Source organism: Cryptomeria japonica, chromosome 3 (assembly GCF_030272615.1).
Source record: "Cryptomeria japonica chromosome 3, Sugi_1.0, whole genome shotgun sequence".
Taxonomy (NCBI): Eukaryota; Viridiplantae; Streptophyta; class Pinopsida; order Cupressales; family Cupressaceae; genus Cryptomeria; species Cryptomeria japonica.
The window spans coordinates 808,483,047-808,498,471 of NC_081407.1; the positions used below are offsets into that span (position 1 = coordinate 808,483,047).

The window sequence follows — 15,425 nt, forward strand, 5'->3', positions numbered from 1 at the left end:
AATATTTCCCTTATTTAGTGGAGCATGTTGCTTAAGAATTGAAAATAAGATTTGAAAAAAAGGCTGAAATAAGCATCAAGGAGAAAATGAGATGTGTCTCCCAATTTTTTTCCCTTCTTTTTATTTGCCTTCAAGTTTTACATCAAATTTTATCTACAAAGATTATTATTAATAATGTCATTTAAAAGCACAATTTAAGATGGAAGTGGCAAAATTGAAAATTCATAGGCCATGAGCTCCACAATTTGCTACTTAAAATATTAAGTAGTGGCTACTAGCCAAAAATAAGCTAAGCAACAAAATGAGGACTTGTTTTAATGGTGTGTCTCATGGATGATGGCTTCTTAAAAATAGTAGATATTGTTGAATTTTTTTAAAATTTTCTAAATGTGTAGTCCCCTGAATTTTATAATGTAATTTAAACTTAATTTTAAGTAAATATAAAAAAATTAATTGATGGAAAATTTAAAATTCTAAATGATTGACAAATGACAAATAAAAAAAACCTATTATTAATTAAAAAAAGATTCTAATCAATTATATAACATTTTTTTTTCCTACCTTCACAAGAGCCCTGGTCCTTCTGAAGTCCCTCGTGACACCCCAGCCTAATCAAATACCTTCACAAGAGCCCTGGTCCTTCTAAAGTCCCTCGTGACACCCCAGCCTAATCAAATATCTTTTCACTTTGAAGATGCATTGGTTGCAGATTTAATAGTATGGTTTGCTCCTTTCCTCAGTTGTCTCTGCTCTCTCTGTAATATTTGTTATATAGAGAGCCTGTGAATTTGAGGGAGTATTGTAACGAAATATTCAGAATTAGAAATGTCAAGAAGCAAAATAGGAAGAACATATTTTCTCAATGTAAAACTGTGTAAAGCTCTTCAAGTTTCCTCAGACTGGACTTGTAGAGAGCAGAGTAAAATGAGATTGAAGACAAAACTCATACTTTTATTAAACAAAGCTACACAACCTTTTTTACGCCGAAGGCGTCTCCTACTATGAAATGGACTTCCTATTTTTTCCCATCAACGATTGAAAATCGCAGTGAAGCACTGCAAGATGATTGCCTGAATTTTCACCGTTCGATTTGGACAGTACCTCCCACATCCATAAGACAACGTACACTGTTCCAACCTTTCCCAGCCTTCGAGGATTTGAAAAGTTGTGCGGATACATTTAAATTAATAATAAAGTGAGAAACATTGCTATGGTTGCAGAGCCCAATCTCAAAACAGCTAGCCATAATCAAAGTATTTTAAGATAATTAGGCCATAATCAAAGTATTTTAAGATAATTAAATAACGCATGTATTATACCAGTGATGCATTGGCTAATTAATTACTCGAATTATGACGATCGTCAAATTCTTCTAGAAAATATTAACTGTGAACCAGAATCATGAAGCTATGTTTAACATAGGAGGAGGATCGGAAAAAATAAGAATACAGGATCAGATTTGGGTTTTAGAAACAATCTTTCTATTCAATTGGGTTTATTATGTTTTCCATTAACTAACACAGGATAAAAGAGAATGGTTCAATATCTCTTCTACACCAGCTTATAAACAAAATCCATATACAGAAACAACCATATAGATAAAACCACACAAAGAATCCCTTCATTCAGCAGTAAATAACATAACTAATTTAGAATGAAATCAAACACAACCAAAAAATGATCTCTCAGCACAGATTCCACATAAAATTCGCTTAGACCATGCCAAGCAATTTATCGGATCCTGCACAGTTGTGTCATGCTAATGGAGAATTTAAAAGGAGGACAGCATAACCCTATCGAAAAAGAATTCTTTTTAAAATGAGATGAACCAAAACCAAACTACATTCTGCTACTGCAATCTGAAAAAACAAAGCACAACAGATAAATAAATAGAGCACACCATAAAACAAAGCAGACCTTACCAAACTAAGCGCTTGAAAATGCTATGTCCAGGAAATCTATACATAAGCAAATGGATTTACTGTAACCATGACGGTGATGAGACGGTTGCTAATCAACAAAATATTGCTACATGTGAAATTTATGTAATCAAGAAACTTGTCTTGGCAGCCACTGGTTTGTGCCTAATTTAGGCTAACACAATCTATTCACAATAAAACAAAAAATACATCTAAAAAACATTGACATTATAGAGCTATTAGAGTTTTGAGCCTCCATGAAAAAATATTGGATATCAGTTGAGAATTTCTCAGTACACTCTGTCTGGTTACTTGTACACTCTGCCAATGAAAAAATTTGAGGGTAGTCAAGGCTTCAATTCCTTGGCTCTAAACTCTCCAAAAACTTACCTGCAGTAATTCTATGAGAAAACTTGGGCGATAACTGCTATTAAGAAACTTACCTGCAGTAGTTACTATTAGAAAACCTAGCTAACTTGCAATTCCAAACGTGGAATGCATGCATGCCTTTTGATAGATTCTAAACTAGTTCTTAATTCTTTTTGAGTCTCCATATTATTTGGTAACTTTAAGTCAAATGGAATTACATCTGGTAATAAAAAAATGTGCTAGGTTTAGGTGAACAAAATATTGGAGACCTTTTAAAATTTCTTCTAAATTTTTATTTAAATATTAAACTTTTTGAAAAGACTCTCCCAACAGATTTGTTTAAATAATGAGTTTAATAATATTTGTTCTAGATGATGTGTTGACGTTTATTAGGTGTGATATGTTTTGATTTTGTTAGAGATATATAAAAAAATTAAATTGTCTACTATTTCTATTTTTGTTAGGAAAAGGTTTTATGTGGTTGTTTAGTTTTTAAAAAAAAAATCAATTATCAGTCAAATGAAATAAGAATTTCTTATTTGGCTTTAATAAAATCTATACAACACTTTAAATTCACATTTAAATAGTTAAATTCATTAATCTTGTCTTTAAACATTCAAAATAACATTATTAAGAAAACCAGATTTAATAAACACTTATTCTTTTATAAATGCATAACCCCCTAATATAATAATCCTTTTGAACTCTCCTATTTCTTTTTTCATTTTTTACATTCACTTTCTCCATTTTATTTCCCTTCCTATGTGGAATCAACCAATATTTAGAAAAAAAATTGTTTAAATATGGACGATTTAGGCATGATTGAAAGAGATGTAATTGAAATATATTATTTATTTACAATGGTTTTATATGTCATGTTAGATAGTAGGAATAACAATCTCTCAACAAAAGGCAAAAAATCAAACATTTTTTTATTAATTATAAATATTAGTCATTTGCCAAGTCAACGCAATAGTCCAAACTTGGAAATAATTTCCCAATTTGGCCAAACAAAAAATATTTTCATTTAATATAATACAAATTTTTATCAACATTATCAAATGCAAATTTTTCAAATAATAAAAGAATTATTTTGTTCCCTAATTTATTTATTCAATATTTCTACTTTGTCTTTATGTTCATTTTTATTATTGCTTACTTCCACATTTCTATAATTTGCAAATTTCACATATGCAAAAAAAATAAAAATAAAAAATAAATTAATTTTATTATCTTTATGCAATTCATTTCACACTCACTATCTTCCATATAAGTCCAAATCTAAAAAATGGACATATATAAAATTAATTATCATTATATCCCCTATTTTTCCTTTTCACTTGAATCATGCAAATTTTAAATACTTTGTATCTTTTATATATAAATTTCAAGTATACAAATCATTCAAGAGAAAATAGTATGTGAGTAATATTCTATGCTCTATTTTTTGTTTTATTTTAAATAATACAAATTTAAATAACTTATATCTTTTATATATAAATTTTAAGTATACATTTCTTATTCAAGATGTTAAAAACAATACATATTTTAAGTTAATTATTATTCTCTTTATGTAGTTCATTTAAAAGTCACCATGTTTTAAAACTTGCAAACCATGTATTATCAAATATTAACAAATATTTTATCTTTTCATATTTTGTGGTAGTGTATGTTTCAATAAATGACTTTTTATAGAATTGTCTCCAATTTAGTGATCTATTGGATATTGATCTTTTTCTTTTTATGTGGATGATTTCAAATTGATAAATTATTATCTCTATATGGATAGTTATTTTATTTGTGAAACTTATTAACAATTACTAACATTGTTGTCATTTGCCTCCTTAATTTACATGTTTTTGTGCTCTCCATACTATTTACTTATAATATTAGGAGATTTTTTAAATGTTCTCTCTACCTTCCTCTCTATCTGTATCTCATAATCTTTCTCTCTCCCTATTACAAACATAATATGAGCATTTTGGTAATGGAGCTTGATTATCTTCTCCATTTACAGGTTTCATTATAGTTGTGTTTAGATCCCACCAAGTGGGTGCATAGTAGATTTGCTAAATGCCCTGTCAATTGACTTCACATATTGCACGCATACATGCAAAAAATAGAACAAAATTTTTCATAATTGACCTTCCATATCTCCTCTGCATACCCATTGCACACCAAGGTGCAATTGCTAGTTAATAAGTAGAGAAACTTTTAAAAAGTGTCTGATAACATCGAATGTAGTTGAGTGTATTTTTAATGGCGAACACGAGACAAAACAATTATTTCATTATGTTGGGAAACATGTGAAATGCACAGGGAAGCGCTTTACAAATGTACGTTACGGTAAACTGCAGTTTGAAAATTTTCAATGAAAAAAAATACTGCAGTTTGAAATACACACGGAAACAGTTTACCGATAGACGATACGGTCAACAGCAATGGCTGAATATTTTAAAATTTTGTAGTGGGCAAAGGCCAATGTCTATCCATTATGGTGGATCCCTGAGTCAAATTCCACGCATTACAAGGTTTCCAAGATCAGTTTTGTTGAAAACTGAACCTAACAATGATAGACTCCACACTCTTGACGGATATGGTTGGTGGATGTGCCAAGAAACATAAATAAAAATGTTAACGGGCAGTTTTCAAACTATACTCAGATTCGATCGGGTGCTTTTAATAACATGGGCACCAACTATATCGAATCTTCCATTAAAACAACAGCAATTGCATTCTTCTGGCTTTTGAGGTAAGCAGGCCTTTCTCTATTCTTCAAATTTCTCTCACAGAGGCTTGTTTATTTTGATCTAGATGATGGTTAGTCAGGGTTTTACTGTTTTAGTTGACATAGTTTGAGAGTAAATCTTTTTGGGAAAATTGTGTAATTTATTTGTATGAACATTTCGAATCAAACCCTGATAATGAAATAATGGAGTTTAATGATGCAAATAAAGTACAAATCGTGTACACTACAGATTAAGGTTGCCAGTTTTGGGTTTTCTTTTCACTGATTTTGTTTGAAGTTGCTTTTGCTCTTCCAATGCTTATCACTTATGTAAGTTTTGCAGACCATTGGATATATTTGGTTTGTGTAGATGTTAAATTAAATTAATCTGTGTGAGGGCCTTAAGTAGAAAACAAAAATAGGAATTACAGACTGAAAAGATGTTGGTTGAATGGATTGAGCTTGAAATGAGTAAATCAATTTGTATTTCTTATAAAATCCAAGTTTAAGTTTGGTACAGATGATGTGTTGAAGTGTAAAAATTGAGTAAAATAATCATATCCAATGTTAGATGAATTTTACAGATTAGTTACCCCTTGGTAATGGCATCTAGGCATAGTTTTCCTTTTAAAAACAGACTGGAAAACATTTTTCGCTTTGAGAGATTGCCTTCATGAAGAGATTGCCTTCATGAAGAGATTGCAGCAAAATGGTTAAATGCAATGAATTTAAGGAATTTTTGTAAAATTTGTTTTTAAACAGCACTCCTTTGATAATGTGTAGGAGATAGAATGTGATTTAGCATTTCTGTCCATGCAAAGAAAATCTCAGAGATCATCAAGTCTGCAAAAGAAGCTGAGAATTAGTCCTGGGTTCCCTTTAATGAAAACTTGACAGAATGATCACTGAACGGAACAATGAAGAGATGCATTTTAATTTTTTTAGAAGGAACAATCCTTTCCTTCTTGCCACTTTTAAAATGTGACAGTTATATACTGTTACAAAGTTAAAGCATTCTGTCAAATTTTGCCATCACAGATGGATAGGTGAAGGTATATGAAGAACTGTCTTGCAATAGAGAGGTTTGTTGTTATGAGCAACAAACCTTGTTGGTAAACCTTGGATCAAATTGTGAGCATCCTTTAGCGCAGTGTGTGTTTGTTATACTGGGGTTTGTTGTAGCCATACCAAAAAATTCGTATCATGTCATATTTCAAGCTAAACCTCGTCTTTTTGTCATCTCAAGAGTTATATTTCATAGCTTTATCATAGCCATCTATGCTGTTCTTGTTGTCTCCCATTCATGTTTTTGCAAGATCAGTGAATATACCTTTTAAAAACATTCACAATAGCGAAGAATGGATTTCAAATGATGAAAAGGAAACAAATTTCGAGTCAAAGAAATCGGTGGAGGAATGGAGCGGAGTGCGCACATGTATGGGTAGTTATAAATTTTACAAAGTCTGTGATGAGTACCGATCAGCAGGTCTTCTCAAACGAAAGGCAACGATTTCATTAAGTGCAAATTCTAATGCCATCTTTGACGGTGCGCCATTGTGCAGGAGGAGCAAAATTTACAAGTCAAAAACATGCAAACAGTTAATTAGGCGTGCACCTTAGTGTGTAGAAGCTAATTTTCGAAGTGAGAAATCTGTGTAGACATAGTATAACACCCTATTGACAGGAGAATTAGAAAATATGAAGTTAAAACTTGCCGGTGTATGTTATGGTGCACACCCTATTGAACACAAACAGATTTCCAACAAACAAAAAGCTGCAATCATATTCACAAGCGTTCCCATTCAATAGATTTGTGAGTTTTGAGTTGTCAAGGTTGTAAGGTGATGCATGGTGCATTCCAAAAAGAGGAAAGATAAATTCTTGAACAACAAATTGGCAATGCCATAATAAAGCATGCATCATTCATAAGGAAACACATTTTTTTCAAAAATGAAGTGAGTGCTGCACAAGTCTACCAATAGCATGCACCTTTAAACATGAAAACAATTTTTTGAAAAATGGAATTGGTACCCATGAATAGGGGGCACCTATCTGTTGAGTGACATTTCTTTTGAAAACCAAAGGGAAATCTCCTGCTAATAGTCAGGCACTTTTGTATGCATTGACTGGATTATAATTTCAGTTTGTGCACATGCAATATATAGAGTTCACCCTTATTGAAGGAGAAAAACAGCAGAAATTTTCATCACATCAGCAGTGATCTTTGTCTTTTGGAAGAGGGGTTTTACATCAGTCTTCGCCATTTCTTCAGTGATCTTTATCTTGGCCATTACAGTCATCTTTTCAGACAGCAGGTTTAGCTCAAAATATCTGGAGATTCCAGCAGATGCGCCTGATTTTGGAAGGTTTTGTCATCAGTTTCAATTGATTTCCAGTGCATTCAGCAAGGTTTTGTATTCCACAAATTTCGGATTCTTTTTTTTTATGTTAAAATTCAGCTCTTGTATTCAGCCAAACCCTTGGTTTTGCATGCTGCCTCAGATTGCTTAGAGTTTTGACACACTTTCAATAGGCTATTGATTGACCAAAAACAAGGTATCAACATTGTATTGGCATGTTTGAAGATGAAAATTTTCATATGCTCTAGGGATTTGGGGTACTCGAGTTTGAGATTTCCAGCTAAGGTTTGGTGTAAAGTGTTGGCTCTCAAAATTGTTATCCACTATTCTAGACATTGCATAAAACTTAAAGCTTGGGATGCATTGTTATTGGTGTGAACAGGGGTATTATCTAACTGTTTTACCTTAAGTCCTATTCACACTAGTGTAGTTAAGTTTATTTAGGGTACGTACACATAGGATACTTCTCACTTTATGTAAAATATCATAAAATCGAGACACTTGTCATAATCTTATGTTATCCTATATCTTACCTTGACCTATATAACCAAGGGTATCCCATACATTACCCATATTGTATATGCTTATTCTATTTGCATTCTTGAGAAGGGAATATAGTTTATTCTTGTCATATTAATCTTCTCACAATATGCTTATTCTATTTGCATTCTTGAGAAGGGAATATAGTTTATTCTTGTCATATTAATCTTCTCATTTCATTGTGCAAGCCTCTAGACCTTGGGTGGCTATCTCCATAGCGTAATCTTACCTTAATGATACATTATGATTAGACACTTCTATCGTACATTTTTGTTTGTTGTACCTTTTGTGGCCCCATCTACCACTTTAGCCATTAGTGGATGTTATTATTTGATTTATATTTGAGCTAACAACTCTTATTCAAACTTGAACTTCAATTCATATTTTTGGATAAGTATGGCTAGATTAACATTGGTAGATTTTCTATATTCACCAAATTAATAAGAAGTAACTTGTTTACTGCAACTTCGTTTCTAGAATCTAAAATGGACACTGCTAGTGCTACCACAGATATTGTTGAATACCAGAAATAAAGCAGCAAGATAAAATATACCTCTTCAAAGTCTTGAATAAAGAAAGAGAATCATGGATAGTGGAAACTAATTTTCTAGCCACACTATTGAAAAAGCAACTTACTTATAAGTAGGTGAGAGGTGCTTTGGTAGCCTTGTCTGCCTGGTTTTTATTCAGTCCTCTACTCCAAATCGTTCTCTTGACCAATCTTGTTTATGGATTTTGGTTTACTGTAGAGCTATTGGACTGAATTGCAACAAACTACATGAAGCAAAATGCTGTACTGGCGGCTTTTGTAGGATACCAAATTTATGTTAAGGATTTATTGTTTTATACAGGACAGTTTTTCAATGTCCTGTATAAAACAATAATGTAAATTGACAAAGTAGAAATGTAAGCTACTGCTTCAAATAGTAAACTTTTTTAATTTCATTTGTTTGATGAAAATTGTACAGTGAAGCAAACTTCTGTTGCCAATAGAATCTTGTGACAAGTAATACGCATTTATTTTAATTTAACTATAATTTTGCAGTCTCAACAACCTTTACAAGGGATAGCAATGGTTAATTCTTGTGTTTGAGTTGTTAAAAATCATATGAATAGAGGAATAATATTTAGCATCAATTTGTGAATGCTTCTATTTTGTGTATATTACTTTAATTTGGTAGTCAATTGACACAGCAGATTGTGTTCAATATGTATGATTATTCTTGGTGTTTGTCATTCAGGAATCAGAATAGTCTAATTTTACAGATGATACAGCATATACAATTCTCACATAAAGTCTTACAGATTCTGTTCTCTGTCATTAGTTTCCCATAATTGTTATCTATGGATGTACATGAAACCAGGAACTTCTTTTCAACCATTGAATCATGATAGCCTATTCATTGGCTGATTTGTAATCTTCAGTTTTATTTCTTGTTTTTTTGGTCCATGCAGAATGTGAATTTTTTCATTTGGGAATAGCATTGAGAGGAATTGATATAAGATTGTCTGAGTTGAGCTAGCATTTTCATTTACTTTCAAGTGATAGGAAACAGGTTCCAACTGCAAAGAGCATGCAGCAGGCTGGTAATTTGACCTTGGGAACAGATGCCAACTGCATAAGGCATACAGAACTCTGGTAATTTCTTCTCGTATACAAGAAGGCAATATGAAATACACTGGCTGCTTAAGGGCAATTGCAAAATCATTTGTCAAGAAAACTTCTAAGAACCATTATGTTTACATAACCTCTTGTGTACTGGTTCTCATCCTCCTGCAGCTTTGGGCATATGAAAAGAAACCTGAATGGATATTATTCAAGTGGAAGGAAACAATCGATAAAAATTATCCATTATCCCAACATTTTGAAAATGCCAATGAAAACAATTGGTTAGTGAGCAGCGATGAGCATGATATTTCAGCGAAATGTGTGCCAAATAATGAATTAGAATTAACTGCTGCAGAAGCTCAGTGCTTGAGAAAAGCTTTGCTCAATAAATTTGAGCAAAGGCAGTCTAGTCTCAACATACAAGAACAAAATGCAGCAAATAACAATCGACTTTTAAATTTTCTTGTTGCAATCCTGCGTCAAAATTGTAGCAATCCAGAAAAAAAAACTGAAAAGGAAGCCTTAGAGCATGATGCTGAAGTGCTGAAATTCAAATTGAAGGATTTGGAAGGTAAGCTACAAAAATCTGTGACATTTTTACCTTTAAAAGATACAAGGTTCGCAGGATTAACGGATTCTGAGCAGACCTGGTTCATGAGCACTTTAAGAGTAATAAATGATGGCGGCAAACTGGAGTTCTTTTCCTTTCCATCAGATATCTCCAATGATAGGATTCTTTGTCTTCAGGGAAGGAATGCCCATGATGGTTCCCAAAATTCCTATGGATTTGCCTGGAAAATGCAATTGCCAATCAATTCAACTTTACTTCCTGGTCTAACATTTGTATCTGACAACTATTACGATTATTCAAATCCCTGGCACAGCTTGACAGCATTAGCAGGTTTTGTAAATTGGTACAAAGAAAATGAATGTGCTTCACCAGAAAGATTTGTTCTTTATCACTGGGGAGAGCTTGTCAAGACCATGGGCTCCTGGGTTTCAAATATCATGCATGCTTCCTTGGGTCGCCATGTAGAAGTAGATTCCTTAGAATATGGTGATGGACCTGTTTGCTTTGAAAAGGCAGTAGTAATGCGTCGAGGAATCGGGCGTTTATCCTTGGATAAAAGAATTTTGTTGTTTGATCTGATTCGCTGCAAGGTACGGAAATTCTGTAATGCTTCTGGAGGACAGCGCTTTATCAACGGGATTCAAGTTGTTAATTTAACGCTTCTCGCACGAACTGGGAGCAGATCTTTTGAAAATGTATCAGTTGTTGCCAATGTCTTAGAGAAAGAATGCAAGAAGGTTTCTGGTTGCAATTTCCGTCTTGTGCATATAGCTAATTTAACTTTTTGTGATCAGGTATTGCCCACTTCTTTCTTCATATATCTGCTTTCTCAAGTTAATATTTTCATTTATTCCTTTACATCTTTTGGCTGTGAATTGCAATTGTACATTAGCCTACGCCTCTGGTACCTTTACAAGGATGGCTGTTTTAAATGGAAGGCCCAAATATATGATTAGGACAATCCAGTGTCTAAAATATTGAAGTGGATTCCAAGTTCTTACATGCTGCTCAATTTAAAGATAAGAAGCTTGGAAGTTGTTCCGATGCATTTTCCAAAAAAACATAATGGTTTACAATCTGATAACTGTGGGTGAATGTGTATAATTCAGCAATTAGTGAGTATGTCATGGGAACATGAATTATAGGGCTGTTTGAACTTTTGACGAGTAGCTCATTCTTGAAACTTCCAAATAAACAACATACTCTAGGCCTCACTTCTTGAAAATGTTCTTTAAAGAAATAAAAATATCCAGAATCCAGATAACTTGAAATCATAATAAATTCTATTTGTCAGTCAAATTAGATATTTTTTCGGTACTCCATTTCAGCTTTAGCCCAACCTCTTATTTGGGATTACAAATCTCATCTTGCAAAGCATATCTTAGCTTTAATCTTTTAAGTTGTTGGCAGACATGATCATACAATTAAAAATATAATAGGTTTCATCAAAAGCACTAATTAACCCACATGTAAGTACATTGGGAGAACTATTTGCCAGCAGTGATAATGATATGAGGGACATCCATTTTTTTTTCGTAAATGGGGATAAAATCCTTGGTTTATGTATGCTGGTAGTGGAAATTCTAGTAGAAAACCAATGTGATCTCAATTCGCAAACATATCTTAGCTTTAGTCTATTAAGTTGTTAGCAGACATGATCATACAATTAAAAATATACTAGGTTTCACCAAAAGCACTATTTGCCAGTAGTGATAATGATACGAGGGGACATCTTTTTTTTTAAATGGGGATAAAATCCTTGGGTTATGTATGCTGGTAGTGAAAATTCTAGCAGAAAAACAATATGATCTCAATTCTTAGTTAGAATCAATGGTTTGTTGGATTCCATCCATACTGTAGACAAGTATTAATGCTATATGGTATAGCTGCAATATTCCATTGCTTGGGACTTCCATTGTCCTATCCACACTTTATTAATCATTCATTTTAGAGTGCAATAATACATTTCATCTTCTTTATTGTTAAACAATGATTGTTAGAAAAACATGCATTTCAAGGGCATATAATCTTAATATGAAGGTTTACTCATCTTGACTAGGTTTTTCTTGATCCTTTGGTACAAAGGTTTTGTGTGAGATTTTGCCAAGATCAAGGGCACAATGAAAAGTACAAAAGAGAGACAATAGTATGACAAGAACAAATTGTATTCTCACCAATATACAAATGATCAACTGGATTAACCAATACAATGAATATAGGCTTGCATATAGAGGCAAGGCCAAATGGATATGTGAGCACACAATCATGACATGTGGCTCAATGAGAAACAAGGGTAGGTAAGAAAAAGTAGGGGTAGGTAGGAGAAATAATATAATATTCCACAAGAGGTGGATGACCCACCAAATGTGGAATGTAACAACAAGATAAGACCACAAAAGGTGGAATTTCTCCTATAAGCTACATCCCTATGTGCACACTTCCCTAAGTGTCTCATATCCAAACTACGATGAGATACATTATCCTAAGTTAACTTAAGTAAAGTGTAATTATATCCTGTAAGAATAAATAATTACACCAACACCCCCCCTTAAGTCCAACTGAGGGGAATGAAGACTCAAGTCAACAATGCAAGATGGCTCCCGGCTACTAGGCCATGATAGGCATCCATGTACAATATGCAAATGCAAGCAAACCTATGCAATGCAATCTCTCACAAACGGAGAAAGGGAGAAAACCTAGTGGGAAAAAACTCCCCCCCAAAAGAGAGATAAATGTACAAAGAGACTCTCAAAGAAGAAGGACAAAACCTCAAAGAGGAAAAAGTACCCCCCATAAGAGAGGGAGGAGAAGTCAGCTGATCCCCCCTAATGAGACATCCCGCACCCCAAAGAGAGCTCGCAACTGCTGGAACTTACTCTCAGTGAAGGGTTTGGTGAATATGTCTGCAACCTGCTCCGTTGTAGGACAATACTACAAATCAATGACTTGATCCAGAACTAGCTCTCGGATGTAGTGCATATGAATCTCGATGTGTTTGGTCCGCTGATGCTGAACCGAGTTCTTCAAGATTGCAATAGCACTTTAATTGTCACAATGTAGAACTGTCGGTCGTGGAGTGGAGAACCCAAACTCTGTGAGAATATGCAGAAGCCAAATAGTCTCAGTCCCTGCGTTAATAGCCCTGCAATACTCAGCCTCAGTCGAAGAGAGAGCAATAGCATGCTGCTTCTTGCTCTGCCAACAAATGGGGCCCGAACCAAGGTGGAAGCTTTAACCAGAAGTAGACTTGCGATCATCAAGATCGCCAGCCCAATCAGAGTCTGTGTATCCAACCAAGCGAAGTCCTGTGCCTGCTGCATAGTGAATCCCATAATGATGTGTACCCTGGATGTAGTGTAGGATGCGTTTGGTGGCTTTCCAATGAAGCTCATGTGGTTCCTGCATGAAGCGAGAAACCATGCCAACCACAAATGAAATGTCAGGGCGTGTGTGAGTCAAGTAGATGAGACTACCCACAAGCTGATGATACAATGTGGCATCAACTGGTGGAGAAGAGCACTTAGCCTCAAGCTTGATTCCTGAAAGAAAGGGAGTCGATGCAGGCTTACAATCAGCCATATGAAAGCATGCAAGTAGATCAAGAGCATACTTGGGCTGCGATAGTGTAATCCCGGAAGGTGACTGTGAAATCTCTATCCCGAGAAAGTAGTGCAAAAGACCCAAGTCAGTCATAGCAAATCTGTCATGCAAAGCAGATTTGACACTGCTAATGATGGATGTAGTGCTCCTTGTAATGTTCAAATCATCAACATAGAGCACAAGTATCAAGTGTGAATCATCCTGTCGCAAAATGTAGACATTCAGATCAGAATGACACCTGGTGAACCTTGCTAAGAGAAAGGAATCCATCTTGGCGTACCAAGCCCTGGGGGCCTGCTTAAGGCCATAGAGAAATTTCCTCAGTCTGCAAACCAATGAAGAATCCTGGATGAAACCCTGTGGCTACTCCATATATATCTCCTCATCAAGATCCCCATGAAGAAAAGAACTCTTCACATCCATCTGATGTACAACCCAACCATGAGTTGCAGCAATAGCAAGTGTCAAGCTAATGGAGTTCATCTTGGCTATGGGCACAAAGGTCTCAATACAGTCAACACCTGGAACTTGTGAGAAACCTTTCGCAACAAGTCAATCCTTATACTTATCCACACTACCATCCGCTGCAAACTTGGTCCGATAGATCCACTTACATCGAACCATCTTTCTCCCCTTAGGGAGAGGGACTAACTCCCATGTGTTGTTCCTTATCAAGGAACTATACTCTTCCTCCATAGCTTGGTCCCACTCAGGAACCCCTGATGCTTCTTGAAATGTCTGTGGATCGGAAGCGGTAGCAAGGTATGCATGTGGAAGGTCCTGATGTTGTGATCGAGTCCTCCGTGTATTCGAAGGATCCCCAACAAGAGAACCCGCTGAATCAAGTGTCTGTCGAGCCCAATGAGGTCTAGGTGGAGGTGGAGATCGAGGCTCCTCAACTGCAAGTGGACCCTGCGGAGGTGTAACCCTGCAAGTCGGAGTTGAAGGAGTCTCACCATCTGAATCACTATCCACAATGGAGGAAGGTAGAGGAGGAAGAGAGGCTAAGCTAGGAGAGTTTTCCTCAAAATAAACACTCCTCTCAATAAACACCTCATGTGTCTAAGGATCCATCAATCGATATGCCTTAACACCCTCGGGATATCCAACAAAAATACAAGGCCGACTTTGAGGTTCCAATGCCTTGCGTTTCTGCGGAGGAATGCGAGCCCATGCTGGACACCCAAAGACTCTGAAATGTCTCACAATCGGTTTCCTACCAGCCCAAGCCTCAAAAGGAGTAATGCCTGTCAAAGCTTTGTGAGGAACCCGATCTTGGACGTGTGTGGCACAACTGATAGCCTCTGCCCAAAAGGCGAGATCAAGAGAACGTGCATGTGTCATACAACCAGCCATTTCTTTGAGAGTTATATTCTTGCGTTCTGCAACTCCATTCTGTTGTGGAGTGTAGGCAACCGAATGCTGAAGATCAATCCCCTCAAAGGTACAAAAATCCTCAAGTCTTTTGTTCACATATTCCCTTCCATTCTCTGTGCGAAGAATCTTGACCACTTTCCTTGATTGCTTCTCCACACGAGCCTTGAAGTCTAGAAATCTGTCAAACACTTCACTCTTATGAACAAGAAAATAGACCCAAGTGAAGCGGTAGTAGTCATCAATGAAGGTGAGGACATAGCGGGCCCTACTAAATGAAGGTGATGGAAATGGACCTGCTATCATTGTGAACAAGTTGAAGAACTTCCAAAGCTCTCCAAGCTTTCCCCTTATC

The 15,425-nt window shown here is 35.1% G+C and overlaps 1 protein-coding gene across 4 annotated transcripts in view; it reads left to right on the plus strand.

Annotated features, from left to right (window-relative positions):
- Window positions 1-4,555: 4,555 nt before the first annotated feature.
- LOC131054363 (uncharacterized) overlaps window positions 4,556-15,425 on the plus strand; it is a 34,182-nt gene continuing 23,312 nt past the window's right edge. Inside the window, exons 1-3 of one of the 4 annotated variants that reach the window (XR_009107991.2) lie at window positions 4,556-5,040; window positions 9,372-9,555; window positions 9,697-9,844. Coding sequence is in view for 3 of the 4 variants with exons in the window: in XM_057988861.2 (XP_057844844.2) it covers window positions 9,586-10,890 (1,305 nt within the window). In the remaining variant the exon portion in view is untranslated. Of the gene's footprint in view, window positions 5,041-9,371; window positions 10,891-15,425 lie in introns of those variants that run through there. The other 3 variants (XM_057988861.2, XM_057988862.2, XM_057988864.2) reach the window with 3 other exon arrangements.